The sequence below is a fragment of the Lacerta agilis genome, chromosome 8 (assembly GCF_009819535.1).
Source record: "Lacerta agilis isolate rLacAgi1 chromosome 8, rLacAgi1.pri, whole genome shotgun sequence".
Taxonomy (NCBI): domain Eukaryota; kingdom Metazoa; phylum Chordata; class Lepidosauria; order Squamata; family Lacertidae; genus Lacerta; species Lacerta agilis.
Genome location: NC_046319.1, coordinates 14,754,852 through 14,774,272, shown reverse-complemented (window position 1 = coordinate 14,774,272; position 19,421 = coordinate 14,754,852). Strand labels below are relative to the sequence as shown.

Below are 19,421 nucleotides of genomic sequence, written 5' to 3'. Positions count from 1 at the left end.
GGTAGGAGAGAAGGGGGGGAAAGCAACGACAACTTACCACCAGGCTCAGAAACCCTCATTTTTTTTCAGGGGTCAAAAGCAACATTAATACTTGCGCAAATAGCTGAGCATAACCGGTAATTATCAGAAGCCTAGTCCCCCCTCCAACTGTGGAACCTACTTCTCTGTCTGGAGTGTTCGCAGTGACATCGGGTGGCCAAACAGTCTTTGAGAGTTAAAACAAAAGGGGAGAAAAGGGGAGGGGGGGAACAGGAATGAGCTTTCTTATTAAGAAGGAAAAAGGGAACTGCGTACAAGAACAACAGAAAATCAATTCACCATTCATTTACTATTTCTTTTTTAGACACGTCCCATAAATGCCCTGGAGGTAGCATCTGAGGCACCGCACCCAAGACACAAAGCGTATCATAAAATTAATCATCAAAACATTTTAAAAATAAGCCCCAATAATGCCACAGAATGGCAGAGATCCTTTTTCCTCCTATGAGAGACAAAGCTCTCCTAAGAAGGGGAGTTTTACCTAAAAAGAGGGCACTGAAGCAGCCGGATGGGCTCCTCAAGGTAGATGCCTCTGCTGAGAAGGCTCTAGACCTCATTGCTGCCAGAAGACATTCAGATAATAATGACACTGTCAACAATGTAATGGAAACACGTGCAATATAAGCCTCTTAGAAGTGTTGCCTTTCCTGCTGAGGGTGGTTGATCTGCACATCTGTCTGCTAACCTCCCCCCTCACCCTAGGAGCTTCATCTCACCACAGAAAAAAACAAGTTCAAGGTCCCAGAACAGAAAGGGACACCATCATAGGGTTGCTATTTGAGGAAGGAGAAAACAAACAACCACAGGGGGCTATTTGCACATTTGCTGACAGAGGCAGCACAAGCTGTTCATGTACTACCTAGCACAGAGCTTCACATCTGGAGAATCCTGGGTCTCTTTATTTTTAAACAACCAGCTCCTAGCTCTTGTGGCTGCTGGGAAAAGCTTGAAAGTGCAAGGGCACAGCCTGGTGAAATCTGATGCATGATTTCAGAGCTGCAGAGACCCAAGCCTGCTTTCTGTCTCAGAGAGAGACAGAGACAGACAGACAGAATCACGGTGGGGAGTGAGATGTTTGTCTAATGATTGCTCAATGGTGAGAAAAATGCCCTCTTTGCTAGCTCAGGGAAATTATCTTCCTAGTCATTACTACTTCACATGCTCAGAGGCTGGGCAGAACATCTGAAAACAGGTTCTGGGGCTAGGCCCCGGGCGAGGCGGAGATCAAACTCAGCTCCTGTGAAATCTCTGAATCCCCTTCAGAACTTTACTTATAAGAAGGAGAAACCTTAAAATAAAACCGTGGACAACAGCAAATCTTCTGCCCTGCTTGCAAGGTGGAAGATCTTCATGTGGTGGAGGGGAGAGAGAAGGGGGCAAATTGGACAGCTGCTTCGTCAAGGTTCCCAGAAAACTGAGAAGAGAATCTGGTCAGGTCATTTTGACCCTGATTCTCATCCAAGGGAGCATATAAGCCCCTGGCTGCTTTAATTAGGACGTCTGCAACCTGAGTCACTGCATGTCAGAGCAGCCTGTCTCAGCAGATTTCCTCTCGTCCTGCAGTTGCATATATACACATTCTCATACAAGACCTTCCTGGTGAGCCTTGGGTTTTGTTAAGATTCCTGATCCCAGTCACCTAATTCTAAGGGATTCCTGTCCTAGGTCACTGCCTCCAGGGCCCCTCTATCATATGTCGAGAGAGGTCGTGTTCCAACCCAGCATGAATCAATCCAATTAATGACGCCCAGAAGATCCGCTGCAAATGGCATGTATAATCTGCTACACACAAGGCTTACAATACTAACCCACCAGGCAAGAGAAACACAGGAACACTCGGATCCTGAATTACAGCCTGAGGTTTGTACTGCACCTTGGCCTGTGAGTTAGCAGAGAGTCCACAGAGCTAGTGGGACCCCTCAGGGAGCGGCTATCAGTGAAGACAGCTTCAGGGACACAACCTGAACCTATGTCTAAAGAACAAACAGTTTTAATCCCTGCAGAATTTGAGATTGGGGGAGAGAAAGATAAGAGAAAAGTGTCATATTGAGTCAGACTCATTGGGTCTACACTGACTTGCAGCAGCTCTTCAACTGTATGGAGAAACTTTGCTCAAGACACCCGGAGGCGTTTGGTTAAAACAGCTCTCCAATGAGCACTACAAAACACCCCAAAATCTGGACTGAACATGCAGGTCACTAGAAGGTGGTGGTTGATGAACCTGTCTTGGGAAGGACTCTGGACTCTGGCTCTGTTCTGAACACAATCACCCTCCGTCTCAACAACAGTATGGAGATGCTTGGTGCAATTAGCACAAGCACAACTCAGGAAATGCAAGAATGTCTTATACAGAGTCAGACCATTAAATTCAGTACTGTCTACAGTGACCGGCAGTGGCTCTCCGGGGCTTCTGGCAGGGAGTTTTTCTCAAACGTTTCTGGAGAGCCTCATCATCTGCTTATTTGATTGGGGAAGCAGCAGAGCGATCAGTGACAGAGCATCTGCCCTGCATGCAGAAGGTTCCAAGTTCAACCCTTGGCATGTCCAGGTAGGGAAAAACATGGAGAACCTGGGCTGCTGGTTGGAGCAGACAATACGGAGCTAGATGGACACATGGCCTGACTTGGTATAAGGCAGCTTCCTATGTTCCTACATCACTTTTCCCAGATGATGCTGGGGACTGAACTTTGCAACTTCTGCTTGCAAAGCATGTACTCTAGGGGTTCTGGGCCCTCCATTAAGACAGGGATAGCCAACGTGGTGCCCTCCAGATGTTTGCTGGACTCCCAACTCTCATCATCCCAGCTAGCATGGTAAATAATCAGAGGTGATGGGAGTTGCAATCCAGCAACATCTGGAGGGCACCACGTTGGCTATCCCTGCTTTCAGACATAGGAACAGAAGACACTGCTTCGGATCACATCAGACTATTTGTCCAACCAGCTTATTACAACCTACACTGATTGGCAGTTCTCCAGGGTTTCAGATAGGGAGCCTTTCCCAGCCTTACCTAGAGAAGTGGGGGATTGAACCAGGGATATGAACTGCAGTTGCTCTACCGCTCAGCTATGGCTATTCCCCTTCCAGCATAGAGGGGCATATGCAGCTTGCAAAACACTGAGCAAGGCACAAGGCCTGCCTTTTTGTATACTAAGCTATCCCCGCATGCCCTTGGATCTGTCATGTATGATCTAGCTGAGATTCCTGCATTGCAGGGGGTTGGACTAACGGACCCCCAGGGTCCCTTCCAACTCTATGATTCTACAATTTCTTTTGAAACCAGCTTGATCATTGAGTTTCCCTGAAACACAGAGAGAGCTTTCTTCCCGAGAAAGCTCTCTTGTAATAATGCCTTGCCTTAACCCAGAAAGCAGAGGCAGATTCTCTCCATCTATTTTTAAATGCAAGATTCACTTTGTTCTGTCTGCTTGCACAAAAAGTACATCTGCAGTCTGATACATTTATGGAGATCAGTACGTTCTGTACTGCGGGCGGGGAGGCTTTTGTTACTGACCTTGGCTGCGAGGATGCGCACACGCTCCCTCCCCTCCCAGTGTCTCATTTAACTCCACTGTTATCATCCCGAGGGGAGAAAACAATTCCAAATCACCCACCTCAGCATGCAAAAAAAAAGGGGGTAGGGGACCAATCAGACCAGCAAGCTCAATGTTGTCTACACCAATGGCTCTCCAGGGTTTTAGGCTGGGGTCTTTCCTGCCTGCAGTTGCCACTGGGGAGTGAACCTGGGACCTTCTGCAAGCAAAGCAGCTACTCTATCCTGAGCCTGGCCACTGGTCCATCTGACTCAGCATTGTCCGCACCAGGGATCTTCCACCATTTCAAATCCCAGGACCCACTTTTAACCCAAACATGCATTTGAGGACCCATTTCTTAACCCTATACCATACATTTGCATGGTAATAGAGCTCATGTTGGATCAGGCCGTGACCCGCGAGTGGGTGCTGACCCACCAGCTGAAGATCAGTGGTCTACACTGACTGGCAGCAGATCTCCAGGCTTTTAGGCAGGGATCTTGGCTGCCTGGAGATGCCAGCAAGGGACTGAGCCCGGGAACTTCTCAACGCAAAGCAAATGCTCTGCCACCGAGCTGCAGCCTTCCCCTTAAGGCGTAGGAAGCTGCTGTACCCTGAGTCAGGACACTGGTCTCTCCAGCTCAGCACTGTCCAGGATTGGCAGCGGCTAGCCAGGGTTTCATACGAGGGTTTTTCTTCCCTGGAGATCCCGGGGGAAGACATTGAGGATTCAAAGCAAGTGCTCCACCACAGAGCTACAGCCCCTTTGGGGGGTGGTGGTGGAAGGTGTTGGTGCTGGGAGTAGCATTGGGCGATATATCAATACCCAGGACTGGTATTGGGCGGGGGGGGGGGAGACATACTGCTGGTGAAACCGCCATCACTCTCTGCCCCGGCACAGGGAGAAATAAACTGCATCAGCGAGTTGTCGATACAGCTTCTTCCTCCCTCCGCTTCTTTAAACTGCTTGACTGAGGAGCACGCTGCTGCCCTCTCCTCAGCAAAGTAGTTATACGGAGCCAGCGGTAGGATGGGAGCTCCGTTAGGTGCTCCCCCACCCCCAGCTGAGAGAGCCCTAACCCCGCTCCTGATTGCACTTGGGTAGGAGTGGGATTGGGGCTGCAGCCTTGCTTGGCTACTGCTTGGCTGCCTTCCTCTGGGAGGGGGTGCTGCGCCTTTCCTCCCAGAAAGACAAAGCCAACCCTCCAGGTGGAAGGCAGCCAGGCAGTGTAGGGGGTCTTTGATGCTGCTAGCGGGCAGCACACCCACACAGGTGAAGGCTAAGGCAGTCAAACGCACGGAGCCTGACAAGCTCAGTGTGCTTGGCTTCTGCTGCCTGGTCTGTCTTTGGGGAGTGGGGACAAGGTAGCTTGCCTGCCCCCATGCCAGCCAAGGTGGAGGCAGCCTGGCCAAGGAGCCCCAAGATCCTTGCTACTCTAGCATGAGTGGCAGGGACACCGGGGCTGGCTCTGCTGGGGGCAGACGGCCTCCTGCCCCCAGCTGAGCCTGGTCAAGGAACCCTGAGTCCCCTGCCAGTTTTGCACAGGGAACTCGGGGCTGCCTCTGCTGAGGGCAGGAGACTTTCGGTCCCCCAGCTGAGCAACAGGCTGGGGCCAGCTGTATTTGCCACAGCCCGTGAGGTGCTGACGTGAAAGTGCCTTGGCTCCCATGGTGAGAGCTGCAGCAGTTTCAGCTGGCACCTCGCTGGCTGGGGCCAATGCAGCTTTTTTACAACATTGCGGTTTATTGCTAAACCACGTTTGGCTGGCAATACACCACAATGTTGAAAATCCAACATCGTGCAACCCTAGTTGGGAGGAAGCAGGTTAAAAATGCCCTTTGAGGAAGCATAGGGATCTAGCAATGGAAAGGCAAGCAGTGAAGCCAGCTCCTTGCCTGTGCTTGGGGGGGGGGGCGCACACACACACGAACACAAGTCCGTGTGCATGCTCTGGAGCCTCCCCTTCTCCCTCTGAACAGTTTATATTGGCTACAATTTTCTCTTGGGGAGGCAAACCGTGGGAAATATATTTAACATGCGTCCAAAGCAGGGAGGATCACCTTCTAAAAAGAGCAAATATTGCTCATTGTCAGCACTCTATGAAAATACATGCAACTCGTCCCCACCCAACGTGTCCAGGAAACAACCCCCGATACTGTAAACATATAGACAGCCTCAGTTCTTTAATGGGAGAGGAGGGAGTGGAGTGGTGGTTTCAGTTCTACCCCAATGGGGAAAGCAAACTGCTACACTTGGAGGTTATGTTACGGGGGGCGAGGAGGTCACCCTCCTCCTGTGATGCTGGGTTTCCTGGGCAATGTGGATCCTGCTGGAGGGATGCATCATGGGCTCTATGTTCAGGATCCTTGAAATATTAAAGTCTTGTCTCCCTTCCTGTCATCTGTAGCGGGACTGTGGGTTTTCTCCAACTAAGTCCTCCTCAAAGTAGAGCCACTGAAACTGATGGACATGACCAAGTTAGGCCTACTTATGTTAGCCATGTCCATCAATTTCAGTGGCTGAGGAGAACTTAGTTGGGATACGACCCACTCATTTGTTTCAAGCTGTTCTGAATATTTTTTTAAATTGCTGCAACCAACTCTGGGAACTTATGGCTAAGGGTGGGGGGCAAGAAACTGAAATGATTGGTGCTGGACGTTCTGCTAGAACAACACACTTTTCAAGAATGATCAAACCATCACAGAGCTTCCTACCCAGTCTACAGCCGGTTCCTACAATGCACACGTGCCAGTTTTAACCACTACCCACTGCTGCACTAAAGACTGGAGTGTATCACCAGCTGTCACACAGAAGAGGCACCTTCCTTGAAATGGGTCAGGGTGGCAACAGAGGTGCAAAAGGTAATCTAAACTGGAGGGCAACCCCCCCTTCCAACTTTGCATGATTCTTTGTCCTCCCTGAATGCCAGCCCTCTTCCAAAACATTCTACTAGAATGGAGAGCCTACTGAGCTCAAGGACGGATTATAGCAGTAAAAAGAGTAGAGAGTGAACTCGGGAGACCTCACTGCAGTCAGAGGGGGGTAGGGATTACACAGACCCCAGCTTAAGACGCATGTTAAGGACAAGTGGGCTCGTATTTGAGATCCTGAGTGCCTCTCAGGTCTGCTCCAAGGCTCCCTTGCATAACTTATCCTAAGCTGGAAGCTCAGTAACCCAGCTCCTGATAAGTGACCCCTGACAGGAGGAGGAGCTGCAGTGAGTCCATGGCAGGAGAGGAGACCTATTTTTTAGTGCAGGGGACCCTGCTGGACTCGCTAATGCCCCGAGTGGTTGTATTAAAGGCATTTCACATCAGAAATGTGCTTCGCAGTTTCTCTTAGGTTTGCCCTTAAAACGTTCCACGGTGTACATTTTTTCTCATTTGGGTGATGAGGATCAAGGCCAAGTAAACAAAGGGACTTCCCTCCACAGGCTGGAGGTGGTTCAAATTCAATATGGTCCTATCTGCATCACAGATGCTGAGTGCATCAATTCAGAATGCTACTGTAAAAATGCTAGCGTTTTTTTACTCTGTGTAAAAAACAACAAAAGACTTCCTGCAACTTGAAAACTAACACATGAGGGACAGAGATTCCAGCTTAGCTCTCCCAGATACACTACTTATTTTCATTTGCTGGGAAAAACACTCCCCCAACGAAATAGGCGGCCCCTCCCCACCCAGCTCAAAAAGAAATGGACAGCATCAGGGGCTGCACACACAGCATGGAGCAAACTGCCGCTATAGACTCACCTTGATGCAGCGGGTCCTGTTGATGGAGGTGTAGATGCGAATGTATGTGCGAATGTTGATGATGATGCGGGGTGACGTTGAACATCTGCAGCCGGGCCAAGGGGTCGTTGGTGAGCGATGCCATCCGCTCCGCATGTATCCTCTCGGCGGCCAGTCTGTCCGGGTAGCTCATTTCAGGCCGCAGCTGGGGGCCTGCCAGAGCGAGTCTCTCCCGCTCCAGGGGGTTCAAGCCCGGGTGGAAGGATGCAAACGGGTGCGGGCCTGCCGTGGGGGGGATAGTGAGGGCGCCATGGCGGGCAAAGTGCTCCATGGGGTTGGTGGCGGGATGAAGCGCATCGAGCTCCGGTGGCTTCACCTCAAAGCCCGGCTTCATCCTCTCCCGCAGCTCCCTCTCCCGCAGCTCCCTTTCCCGGAGCTCTCTCTCCCGAAGTTCCCTCTCCCGCATGGTGGGGTCCACGTTGTAGAGGCCGGGCATGTGGTAGGCCAGCAGAGGGTCGGTGGGGTTGAGGGGCACGAAGAAGGGGTGGTTGCGGTTGGTGGGGGACATGACGTGAGGGCGCGCGTACTCGCTGAGGGTCCGTAGCGCCGGTGTGTCGGGTCCAATGTATGGGGGGACGGCAGCGATGGTGGTGGGAGGAGGTTCGAACGACGGCCTCATGTGAGTTGGGCCACTCAGCTGGGATTCTCCAAGACGTCCTTCGTGTGACGAGCTGGATGATTTCTGCTGTACCGAAGAGGGGAGAAGAGTTTAGGAGAGGAACTGAAAACTGGCTCAAGACCTTTCCATAGCTCTCACACAATCCTTCCTTCACAGGGTCGCTCTCTCCCCTGCAGCAAGGAAAAAGGTCTCCGTGCCACAGCTCTGGCAGCCTAGGTCTACTCACCTGGAGCATTTATGGGAGGAAGGTGAGAATTTTCAGAGGCACTCAGAAAATAAGTGTAATTGGGCGACAAATCCTGACATTCTTGACTGTGAGTTGTCATTCTGCACTGTCTGAATAGTCCACAGCTTGCCCCCCACCCCGACCCCTGGAACAAAATTTCTCCAGCTGCTGCAGTTCCAGGAATTTTATAGTCAAAGCTCCTCTTTGACTGTGTAATTAAGAGCACAAGAAGAGTGGCTGCTGGATCAGGCCAAAGGACAATCTAGCCCAGCATCCTCTTCTGACAACTGCCCACCCTGATGACCTAATGGGAAGCCCCCAAAGCAGAACTTGAGTATAGCAGCAGCAGCAGCAGCATTCTTCCCAACTGGGATTCCCAGTTTATGGAATTCAGAGGTGTATACATCCTCTGACAATGAAGGGAGGGGTGAGCACCCAAGCTTCCATCGCAGGATCAAAGGTGGTCCCCAACCAAGTCCACACAATGCTATCTGCCAGCCTCTTTTTGCATGCCAAATAACCGTCTGAATCATGCGATCTGAAGTGGAGGTGAAGGGGCAAAGAGGAAATCCTTAATTCAGAGCAAGGGAGGAGGAAGGACCTGCAGGCTGAAGAGCGGCCAGCCTCAGATCACTTCACACAGGAGCATCACCGTGCCCCCTCTCAAGGCCACAGGGGAGCAGCGGAAACCCTCACATGCCAGGCCCGTGGGAATGAAACCAGACATCATGCAACCGCAGCCTCCGTTGGGCTCGAGACCCGCCTGGATCACCCCCTCACGGCTTGACAGACAGACAAACCTACCGCCGCTCTTTCAGCTTCTCTCTCACGCTCACGCTCTCTCTCCCTCTCCTTTTCCTTCTCTTTCTCCCGCTCCCTCTCTTCTCTTGCCTTCTGCTCCGCCTCCCTCTTGGCCTTCTCAATGGCCTCCTCGCGCTTCTTGGCCAGCTTGGAACCTGCCAGCGGCGTGAAGTACAGGTCTGTCCTCGCGCAGGAGTTGTAGCCGCGGTCCAGGTGCTTGTAAAACCTGGCAGCAAAGAAACCGGGTGGGGTGGGGTGCAGGGAACAGGGGACACAAAGCAACCATAAGCATTTTGAGAAGCAGGAGGCGGAATGAGATTCTTCTGCCACCCCAACAGCCAGGAAGAAGTTACCTTGTGCAACATATGGGGGGGGGGGGGGACTCTGGTAAAACTGGTAAATCAACAGATGTTGGGAAAATAAATGATTAGAAAACCATGCAGGAGAGGAATACTACCCAACCCAGAGAATCAAAGTAAGCTTTTTATATACATATATACTGTACACACACACACACACAATTAATCCAAGAGGACGAGTCAATATCCCAATATGCTTTGGGCTGTGCAATCTTTCAAGAGAATGTTCTTTTTAACGCTCTTGAGTGCCTTCCCTATGCAGAAGTAAAAAAGGATCTAAAGAGGTACATCTCTGGCCCATATCTCACCAATTTTCCATGCACCTTTTTATAGTTTTCAGGATGTAGCAACCTGGGAAGCTTTTAGAAGACCCTTATTGCTAGGATGGGGAGGAGAGAAGAGACTATGTGTGATGACGCTGGCATTTTAGCAATTCTTCTGTGAACCTGGCCCTCACTGAGCCCCTTTAAGGCAGGCGTAGCCAGCATGGTGCCCTGCAGCTCCAATTCCTATCAGCCCAAGCAAGAATGGACAACCATTAGGAATGCTGGAAGCTGCAAGGCCAATGGCACCTGCAGGGCAACATTATTGGGTGCAGCAGTTTTAAGGGGATCCCATGCTCTCCTAAGAAGGCAGCCTGATCCACAGATGCGGATGTTCAAATCACTAAACCATCATCCAAAGTGGTGGTAGTAAGGGAGTTATGGATGGGCAGAGGTGGAAAAAAGTCCGGCTAACTTTTATACAGGTGGCAGTTTCCCCAAAGCTGCCCACGCCCTCCCTTACCTAGCTGACTCGCTGGCATGGCTTGGCGTGTCCACCACTGTCGGTGCTGGCGATGGGCTCCGGGGTGGGGGAGGTGGGCTTTCTGGCTCCTCTGCCTCATCCGGAGCCTCTTCCTTGATCTGGATGGGTGGCATTGTGCAGGGCGTCACCACGGGGACGTTCCCGCCGCAGGCTGCTGACGTGGAGCCCGTTGCTTGAGGAGGGGCACCGGGCACGGAAGGCGGTGTGGAGGTCGACGGGCAGGAGGGAGGCGTGATGGGTGGTGGCCCCCCGGGGACAAACGGGTGCTGGGGGAAAGGGGGCTGGGGAGGTACCTGGTGGAGGCTGGAGGAGGAGTGGCTGGCGGAGGGAGGGAGGCCCTGGCTTTGCGTCAGGACAGGGGGCTGCGCCGGGGAAGGCTGCAGCGGCTGGCTCTGGGGCATCAGCTGCAAGGGAGGAGGGTGGGCGGAGGGCGGGTGGTGCGTGGAGAGGGAGCTGAGCGGCTTCAAGGCTGGCGGTGGTGGGAGGTTGGAGTTCATGGAGAATGGCGAGGGCCCCGAGAGATGCTTGTGGGATGGTGGCATGGGGAGCTGAGGGATGGGGGTGGTGGGAGGCGGCTTGATGTGGGGCATCGTCAGAGGAGCCGGGAGGAGGGGCTGCTCTCGTGGCGGCGGGGGCTGCTGCTGCAGCGGAGATGGCGCCTGCAAGGGGGGCTGCACTGATGGGACTTGGAGTGCTGCGTGGGGGTGGGGCACAGCCTGTGGCTGCAGGGAGACCTGAGACTGAGACGAGGACGAAGGCAGCGAGGGAGGCTGCGGCGCGAGGGGGAATGGCTGGGCGGGGACCGGGTGAGGCAGGAGCGGCTGCGTCTGGAGGTTGTGAGGGAGGGGCTGGATCTGGCTGTGGAGCGGAGGCTGTGGGTGGGGCTGGGGGACAGCGGGAGCCTGGGATTGGCTGGAGGGCACAGTCAGGGGCTGCAGAGGCGGGTGAGGAGACGGCAGCCTCTGTGGGTGCAGCGAAGGGGCCTGCTGGATGTGAGAGTGGGGGGGTACTGGAGCCTGAGGCTGGCTGCTACCTGACTGGGAGACGGATGGGGAGATGTGGGGAGACACCGAAGAGGGGAGGCCAGAGGTGGCCGGCAGTGGCAGCTGTGCTGAGACAGGGATGGAGGCGGGTGTGGGCTGGGCCAGGCCATTGGACGCCTGCAAGACTTGCTGCTGGGCGGACGAATCTGAGTCGCTCTCATTGTCCTGGGGGCTGGGGATGCTGGGCGAGGTGCTCCGGTTGTCCTGGTCAATGTCCTTCGGGTCACTGCTGCCCTCGTCATTCACGCTGCGGCTGTCAGAGCTCTCCCCCTCACCTTCGGACGGGGAGTTGGGCCGGCTGATCTCCTGTGGACAAAAAGCATGAAGGAAACCCCCGTGTTAAAAAGGGTGTGGTTTATGGACACAGAGTGACTTCCCACATAGCCGTTTGTGTGGGAAGGGCTAAGCAGAGTCACAGAACCACAGTGTAGACAACACTCAGCTATATGGGCCAGTAGTCTGACTTAGTATAATGCAGTTTCCTACATCACCAGCCAGTAGACAACGGGGGGCAATCAGGCAAAGCCCAAGGCACTTGTTCCTACTGTAGATATTCTAAATCTTACTTGGTATATGGTGTGATCTCACTGGGTAGTTTTCCTGTGCAGCAAGCCCCACTGAAAAGGAAGGAGCTGCACAGCAGCATGTGCTCCCCAGGGTGGCTCCCACACAAGAACTTGTGAATGGCCTGTGGATCATATCTGCCTGCTTCTCACTCTGCCACCCTTAATTACAGCAATCACTGAATTAGAAGGGACCATGAGGGGCATCTAATCCAACCCCTGGCCATGCAGGAAACCTTTGCCCAAAATGGGGCTCAAACGAATGACCCAATGTTGGGACCCTTGGGCCCCATTTTTTTATTATTATTCTTTCAAGTAAATAAGGGTCCTGCTGCAGCAAAAGGCCAATCTAGCCCACCAGCTGTCAACAAGGATGCCTCTGGGAAGCCCACAAGCGGGACACTAAGACAACAGTCCTTTTCCTGACACTGCTCCCTAGCAGAGAGGGATTGCTGGCTGGACACAATGATGGTTTAAAATCTACCTGATCAAAGGCCCAAAGGTCTATGTCAGGCTTCCTTAACCTCGGCCCTCCAGATGTTTTTGGCCTACAACTCCCATGATCCCTAGCTAGCAGGACCAGTGGTGAGGGATGACAGGAATTGTAGTCTCAAAATATCTGGAGGGCCGAGGTTGAGGAAGCCTGGTCTATGTCATCCAGAGCCAGCTGGGCCCACATGCATGTCAGGGTCTCTCAAACACATCTTTTGCCATGTGATGGCTGAGGGCTGGGGGGGGGGGGGTTGCAGCCCAAAACATCTGGAGGGAGGCAGATTGGCACAGGCTGCTCTAACTGAGACCTACCTGTGTTTTGGTTTTCTTGGCGTTGATTCGGTCGGGCTCCTCGGTGTCAGATGCTGCCTTTTCTCGCTGTCTCTTGGAACTCTTGAGAGGAGACGATGCCTCCTCTTTTATCTTCTGCTGCTGACGAGAAAGGAGTGGCTTAATTAGGGGAAAGCGACAGGAAAACAAATGGGAGTTCTTGTAGCCTGCCTGCAAAGAGCTTCATACAGATGACAACGGAGCAGGTTATGTTTCTTGCACAGCAGGATGGGGGGAAATTAACGGTGTGGGAGTCAACCGCCCATGCTGTCGCTTTTCAAAGCAGATCCATGTGAATACTGGAGCTCTTTGGAAGCTTGTTTGGGGATTCCACAAGGAGACTGAATGCAGCCTCAGTGGAGTGCCCCAGGGTGTGCCCATGAGGACCATGTGATTTGAGGAAGCGTATTAAACGCACACAGGAATGACCAGCCGCATTTAGGAATTCTGTATCAGAACAGCAGGGGTTCATCAGCAGAATGGGGGAAAGCTTTCCTTAAAAAGTTTTTTTAAAAAAACCAAACAAACCACTGCAGTGTGTGGGGACCTTTAGCCTTCCAGTTACTGCTGAGCTGCAGTTCCCATTGTCCCTCTGGCCATTGACCAGGCTTGCTTGGGCTGACAGGAGTTGAAGTTCATCAACATCTGGAGAAGCCCCCGGTTCTCCACACCTGGGATAGAGCGTTAGACTCTGCAGGGAAAGTTCTAGCTTGGATGTTGATGCCACCCACCTGAACTCTTCTCCAGCCTGAACTCTTCTCCAGTGAGTTACCAGGAAATGGGCCGGAGAACATCCACGGGAAGAGCCAAAACTTACCTTGGTGGACTTCTTCACCGAATCCGCCTTGCTGTCATTGCTTGAAGTACTGGCAGCACTGGGGGAGTTGCGGCCGCTGGACCGGATGTCTTCGTTGATGGGGGAGGCTCTACCATCAGGGCTGGTTGGCTGTTTTTTGCGACCGCTGCGTAGTGTCGACATCTGCTAGTTTAAAGAGAAGGACAGGAAGCATGACAAAGGCTGCCTTTGGGTATCCCTACATAACTTAAGCCTCCCCGCCCCATGGAATTTCCTCATGGATCAATCTTTGGTCAATCATGGCCATCTTTGGTCAATCACCCTTCCTTTTAGTGGTACTGGCTGGTTTTTACACCAAGGAACTCTCAGAGATGGGACCAAGCTGAGTTAGCGGGCAAGTTAGGCACCAACAGCTTAAGTGCCATGGATTTTTCTGGGGCCAAAGCATGGCTAGCTGGTTCTGGATCCAATTCTTAGAACACAAAGTCAACTCCTTTGTGCTCCCCCAGACCCCATCCCAGCTGTGGCCCCTGAAGATGTTTTGGATTACAACTCTCATCATCCCAGCTCACTGGGGATGGGACTCATCTAGAGGGCCTCTGTTGGCAAAGGCTCCCTTATTATCCTAAGCATCATTGGCAGGAAAACAGGGCACTGCTCTACAGCCACCCTCAATTCTTCTCTTTCAATTTCAGCTTTGGGGGGCTGAAAGCACAAGGCCACTGGTGTCCCGTCCCCCCTCAGAGCGGGGCAAAATGCAAGAGGGACACCACATTGTTTTTGATGGTCTGGGCTGCAAGGGAAGAGAGGAGGCACAATGATCAAGCTAATCATGTACACCTAGTATGTTTACTCACGAGGTAACCACTGGCATGTTATGTATTTACGAGCTAATTAAAGCTGATCTGTTCTGACTCTCCTTTTCTTCCCTGCTCAGGGGCAAGACATCAGCCTGGACACAGAGCAAAACCTGTTGCACTGACTTATTGTAGCCTGATGGAAACTAGGCAGCTCAACAAAAACCTGGACCAGTAACACAAGGCCGCCTTGCTCTGCATTTCTTGTGACATTTGGATGCAGCCAGAGGAAGGGCACCCACCTTGCTTCTCAGATTTTAATAGCTTGCCCATGTTTCTTCAGCCTTTCTCTGAGCTGTGACCCATTCATTCCATTGTGCACGTTAAAGATTTATTTTCCTGCCTATGGATGATATGCTTTGGCTGCTGTTTTATTGGGTGTGCATTACAAGTTTACTGTATGGATTTTAATGTAATGTGGTATCTCTCACCCCCCATGATTTTATGTTGAACTTCGTGCTCTTAAAAAAATGTCTCAGTCACTTGAAGTTTCCTAATGCGGCAAGTGACTAATGAATTGGAATCATCATCTTCTTCTTATGAAAAAAGAATTCATGTAATCTAAGTGCACTGAATAATAATAATAGTAATAATAATAATAATATCATAGCGTTTAAAAGTATTGTAAAAATAAAAATTATTATTATTTTTATTATTATTCCATCTTATATAAATCATTGGTATAATAAAGGTTTTTTAAAATATAGAGACACAATACAAGAGAGCTGGGTGTGGAAGAGCAGGTCTCGGAGGGTGGGGAGAAGGGCTTGGGGGCAGCCCATGATTTTCCTGAAAAAACTGTGAACGGCTTCTGCAGATTTCTGCTGTGCTGGGAAGATTATGCAGCAACAATTAGCAGTGTTTCATCTGCTCCCTTCCTAATTTAGCATCTGTCTAGATAACTAGAGATCATTAAAAGGAAGAAAAAAGCAAGCAAGAAAGAAGATGAAGTCAAATCAAGGAGCCGACAGTGGAACCTGACAAGGTGTTTGGCAGGTATCTTGATGTGACAAAAAAGGGGGTTGCTTAGACATAAGCAAAGAGGAAGCTCAGTGGCCAACAACCCCAGCCAGTCAGTCAGTGCTAATGAGAAGCTGCACCTAAAACATTATTCCACCTTCCTCTGCCTCTGATGGCATTGGGAAGGGGAGCCTGCCTGTTTTGTTTGGAGGGGAAAGTTGGTCGATGAACAGATCCTCAAAGTGGTTCCAAACGCACAAACACACCAAGCAAGTAAAATTTGGCAGCTTCTCTGAAACTGCTCATGGATGCTACACAAATAGGAATCCTGGCAGCTCAGTGGTTAGAGCCTCTGCTCTACATTCTGGACATCCCAGGTCGAATCTTTAGCATCTCCTAGAGAGGGGTGAGAGAGACTCCGAACTGAAACCCTGAAGAACCAGTGGCAGGCATTTCTGAGCTAGATGCACCAATGGGCCTGACTCAGTATAACAAAGCTTCCTGTGCTCCTAGGCCTTAAGGAAAGGGCCACAGTTTAGTGGTAGATCATCAGCTTTGTGTGCAAAAGGCCCAGCTTCAGCATCTCTTCTGGAGAGTTGCTGCCCATAAGAACAACATTGTGCTAGATAGATCAATGGCCTGACTTGGTAAAGGCAGGTTTTATGTGTATGATTCATATCTCTAAATCCCTTTCCCCTTGGGTGGGCAGGCTGCCTCAACAAATCACTGACAGTCAGCACTGGGAAGACAGCATCTTGGCAAGACACAGCCTCTTTACTGTGCTCCATTAAGACCTACCTCTAAGACTGGCTGTCAGAGAGAGAAGGTGTATCACAGGGTATGTGTAGAGAATATCTGGTACTTTTATTCAGGACTTAACACTGCTCAGGCCCACAAGCTGTTACTTTGCCTACAGGTTGGTAGTGAGGTTGCAGGGCAGGTCTCAGGCAGCTTACCGAGCCTCGACTCCGCCTTGTCCTCATGCTATGCTTCCCGCTGAGCCCATCATCTTCCTCTTTGACAGGCTTAAACATAAAGGGTGGCGGGTCCACCGGCTTCTCAATGGGGGGAAGCTCCCCGTACTTCTTGAAGTGGATGCGGCAGTCAGTGCACAGCAAGATGTTCTCCCGCCCGCCGTGGTGCCAGTCCTTGGAGGCTGTTGTTGGGGAGGGGACAGAGAGTGTTAGCATTATGAGACATACGCTGTGCAAAGCAGGTGACTAACGTATACTTATATGCTCCTTCAAACTGCGCTACAGGGATTTTACTTCTGGCCTGACTTGTACGGGTGCTGAAAGAATGATCAAGAACCTTCACAAAGCAGGTGACAGTTTCCCCTTTCTAGTTCACTTTCTAGTTCACTTGCAGACAGTTTCCTAGTCTTTCACAAAGGCAAAACCTCCCCAGGTTGCAGGGTGGTGGTGGTGGTAGACAATCCAAAAGAGGAGGTTGTAGCCCTCCTTTCTAGTCCTGGCGGCTCAAGGTAGAGTTTCTTAGACAAGCTCACCTAAGAATGACAAGAGCTTCTGCTACACTTGCAAAAATGGTAAAAGGGGCCTAAGAAAACATCCCTGGCTCCGATAACCCCTTGAGTTAAGGTGGGCACTCTGGCAGAGAGAAGAGAACAATATATCAATGGTCGGAAACCTTGGGCCCAGGGCCCAAATGCGGCCCTCCAGGCCTCTCTATTTGGCCCTCAGGACTTTCTCCCCAGGCCACAGCCCTGCTCCCAGGCTTCATTTCTCAACAGCCCTATGCCACACCCTCTTTGAGCAATTCTGCCTGGGTCCTCAGAATTCTCATGCCTCTCACTTGCCTGCACAGAGAGATGTGCATGTAGGAATCTCTGGCTTATACTGTGCAATGATAAAGAGCCACCCCTGTCGCTCTTCCCCGCTTTGCCTCTGGCTCCAACCACCACCGGAATGTGGCCCCTGGAAGGCTGCCCAGAAGGGAACATGGCCCTCAGGCTGGAAAAAAGAGCCCCCGCCCCCAGCCCTGTGCCCATGCAAAGGTGCGTACTGGTGGTGAAGCAGTGGCGGCAGGCGTAGCCTTTCAACTCTTGCTCGCTGTCCTCGCTGTCAAAGTCATCTTCACTGGCTGAACTCAGATCCACTAAGTGCACAGAAAGGAGGGAGGGAAGAGAGAAGAGAAAGGTAGAGCAAATAACTTAAGAGTCGGGAAGTTCCCCCTCCTTTGGCATTGTTCCTCCTGTGGCATTTTGTTGCAGCAGCAGCAGCAGCAGCAGCAAGTGGAAGGAAAGAGACGTGCGGGGCAGCTTCACAACTAACAGATTTGTTGTGGTAGCACTTTTAATAGGCTAGAGCCTGCTTCATGTGTACAGTGTTAGCCCAAGTTGGCAGACAGATACTTGAGGGAGGGCAGAGACAGTGAACATTTCTGGCCCAACCTAATGCAGGGATGGTTGAACCGGCCGCCCTCCCAGATGTTTTTGGATTCCAACTCCCATCGGCCTCAGCCAGCACGGCTCATGGCCAAGGAGGATGACCATTTTAGGCTGCAAAACAGACTGTGTCTATTCAAGACTGTAAGATCCCTTTGAGGCAGGGAACGGCCTTACCCACACCCTGCACAGATGGAACCAGATAAATAAGCTGATGCAAAGTTGAATCAAGCAATGATGCTTGACTCCCAACTCCCATCCTCCCCAGCCAGCAGGATCAGTGGTCAGAGAATAGGGAGGCTGTAATCTAGGTACAACTGGAGGGCTACAGGTTCCTCATCCCTGCTCAGACATTTTATCCCTGAACCACAGTTGCAGAACCTGCGTTTCCCCCACAATAGGCTGTTGGAGTACTGTTCCGCAATTATAAGGAATAAGTATTTTTACATGGCAGCACCTACACTTTGGAACTCCCTGCCTATCGACAGCAGACAGGGGCGTTTACTGCACTCTCCTCGGCGCCTCCTAAATGCATTTTTGTTAGACGAGGCTACCCAGCTATGTAGAATATTGATGTTTTAATCTGCCACTGATTTTAATCTTTTGAATGTTTCAAATAGTTGTTTTTGCCTATAATTTTGTTGTTTTACTCCACTTTGAGGGGTTTTTTTTAGTCAAGCGGTGTATAATTTTTATTAAAAGAAAGAAAGAGCTACGGGATTTATTATGCCACAAAAGAAGCTTTTGTGGGTTGGGGCCCACTTGATCAGATGCACCAAGTGTTTCCCCATTTTCAACAAACACAGAGGAGTAAGAAACCCGTGGCTCTCCAAATGTCACTGAACCGCAACTCCCATCATCCCTGACCATTGACTATACCGGCTGGGGGGGGGGGTGAGGGGAAACGGGAGTTACATGGCACCTGTAGCAGTGGCTGTTCTGCAGGAGCAATGCATTAGACAGCCGTAGACTGTGGCTGATTCTCTGGGGTTCTGCACATGGGGCCTTTATTCTATGTCGCAAATGACAGAACTGGAGTTAAGTGCGACGTTCCCATGCAAATCAGGACAAACGTAATCGCCTCGATAGCCAAGGCGAAGCTTCGCCTATTATTTCCCCAGCAGCTTATTGCCTGGGCTTCCTCCCGCGCAGCACAAAACCAATCGCTTGCTGATCCCAGGCACCTGCCATCCGCAGGGATAATGAACTGAGAGGGCGAGCGCAGCCGAGGACTTGAACTCCATTTTCCCGGCTGCGTTCGGTCATAGGCAAAGAGCCATTACCTTCTGTTTTAGCCCCATGCATCTAATCAAGCCTGCTACTTACAGAATTCACTGGAGGGGGGCCTGGAGGGAGCATTCACCGGAGTGGAAGCCGTTCGGGTTTTAATTCTCCGGAACACTGCTTGCCTCCGATGCCTGCGGTGAGCCCGGGAACTGGCCGCTTCGGGGGTTTTCTTCCAGTAGTAATAGAAGGTGATCAATTCTCCCTGGAAAAGGAGAAAGAATCACAAGGTTTGTCAGTGCAGCATGCGGGCTTCCCAGAGACATCTGGACCACCAATTCTGGGAACAGAGTGATGGGCAAGCAGATTTAATCTTACCTAGAAAAGCAGTTCTTACATTTAAATGACCCAGGAGAAGAGAAAAGGTGCAGGGGTTTAAGGTTCAGTTATTGGTGGGTTGCATCTGATGCTAGCCCTACTCTAGAGCACATCCACTGAAATGAAAGGCCACGACTAACTTAGGTTCATTAACTTCGATGGATGTGGAGTAGAACTTAGCCGGACGCAACCCTGAAA

At 51.3% G+C, this 19,421-nt stretch overlaps 1 protein-coding gene across 14 annotated transcripts in view; it reads right to left on the bottom strand.

The window, feature by feature from the left end:
• The window catches only part of RERE (arginine-glutamic acid dipeptide repeats), a 342,723-nt gene that overhangs the window by 2,538 nt on the left and 320,764 nt on the right, over positions 1-19,421 (bottom strand). For 4 of the 14 annotated variants that reach the window (XM_033156259.1, XM_033156258.1, XM_033156265.1 and 1 more), the window contains 9 exons: positions 18,948-19,110; positions 17,240-17,332; positions 16,174-16,373; positions 13,422-13,586; positions 12,587-12,706; positions 10,156-11,525; positions 9,014-9,236; positions 7,326-8,049; positions 161-205 (listed from right to left, as the gene is read on the bottom strand). In XM_033156259.1, the coding sequence (XP_033012150.1) occupies positions 161-205; positions 7,326-8,049; positions 9,014-9,236; positions 10,156-11,525; positions 12,587-12,706; positions 13,422-13,586; positions 16,174-16,373; positions 17,240-17,332; positions 18,948-19,110 (3,103 nt within the window). The remainder of the gene's footprint in view (positions 1-160; positions 206-7,325; positions 8,050-9,013; positions 9,237-10,155; positions 11,526-12,586; positions 12,707-13,421; positions 13,587-16,173; positions 16,374-17,239; positions 17,333-18,947; positions 19,111-19,421) is intronic. The other 10 variants (XM_033156262.1, XM_033156266.1, XM_033156267.1 and 7 more) reach the window with 9 other exon arrangements.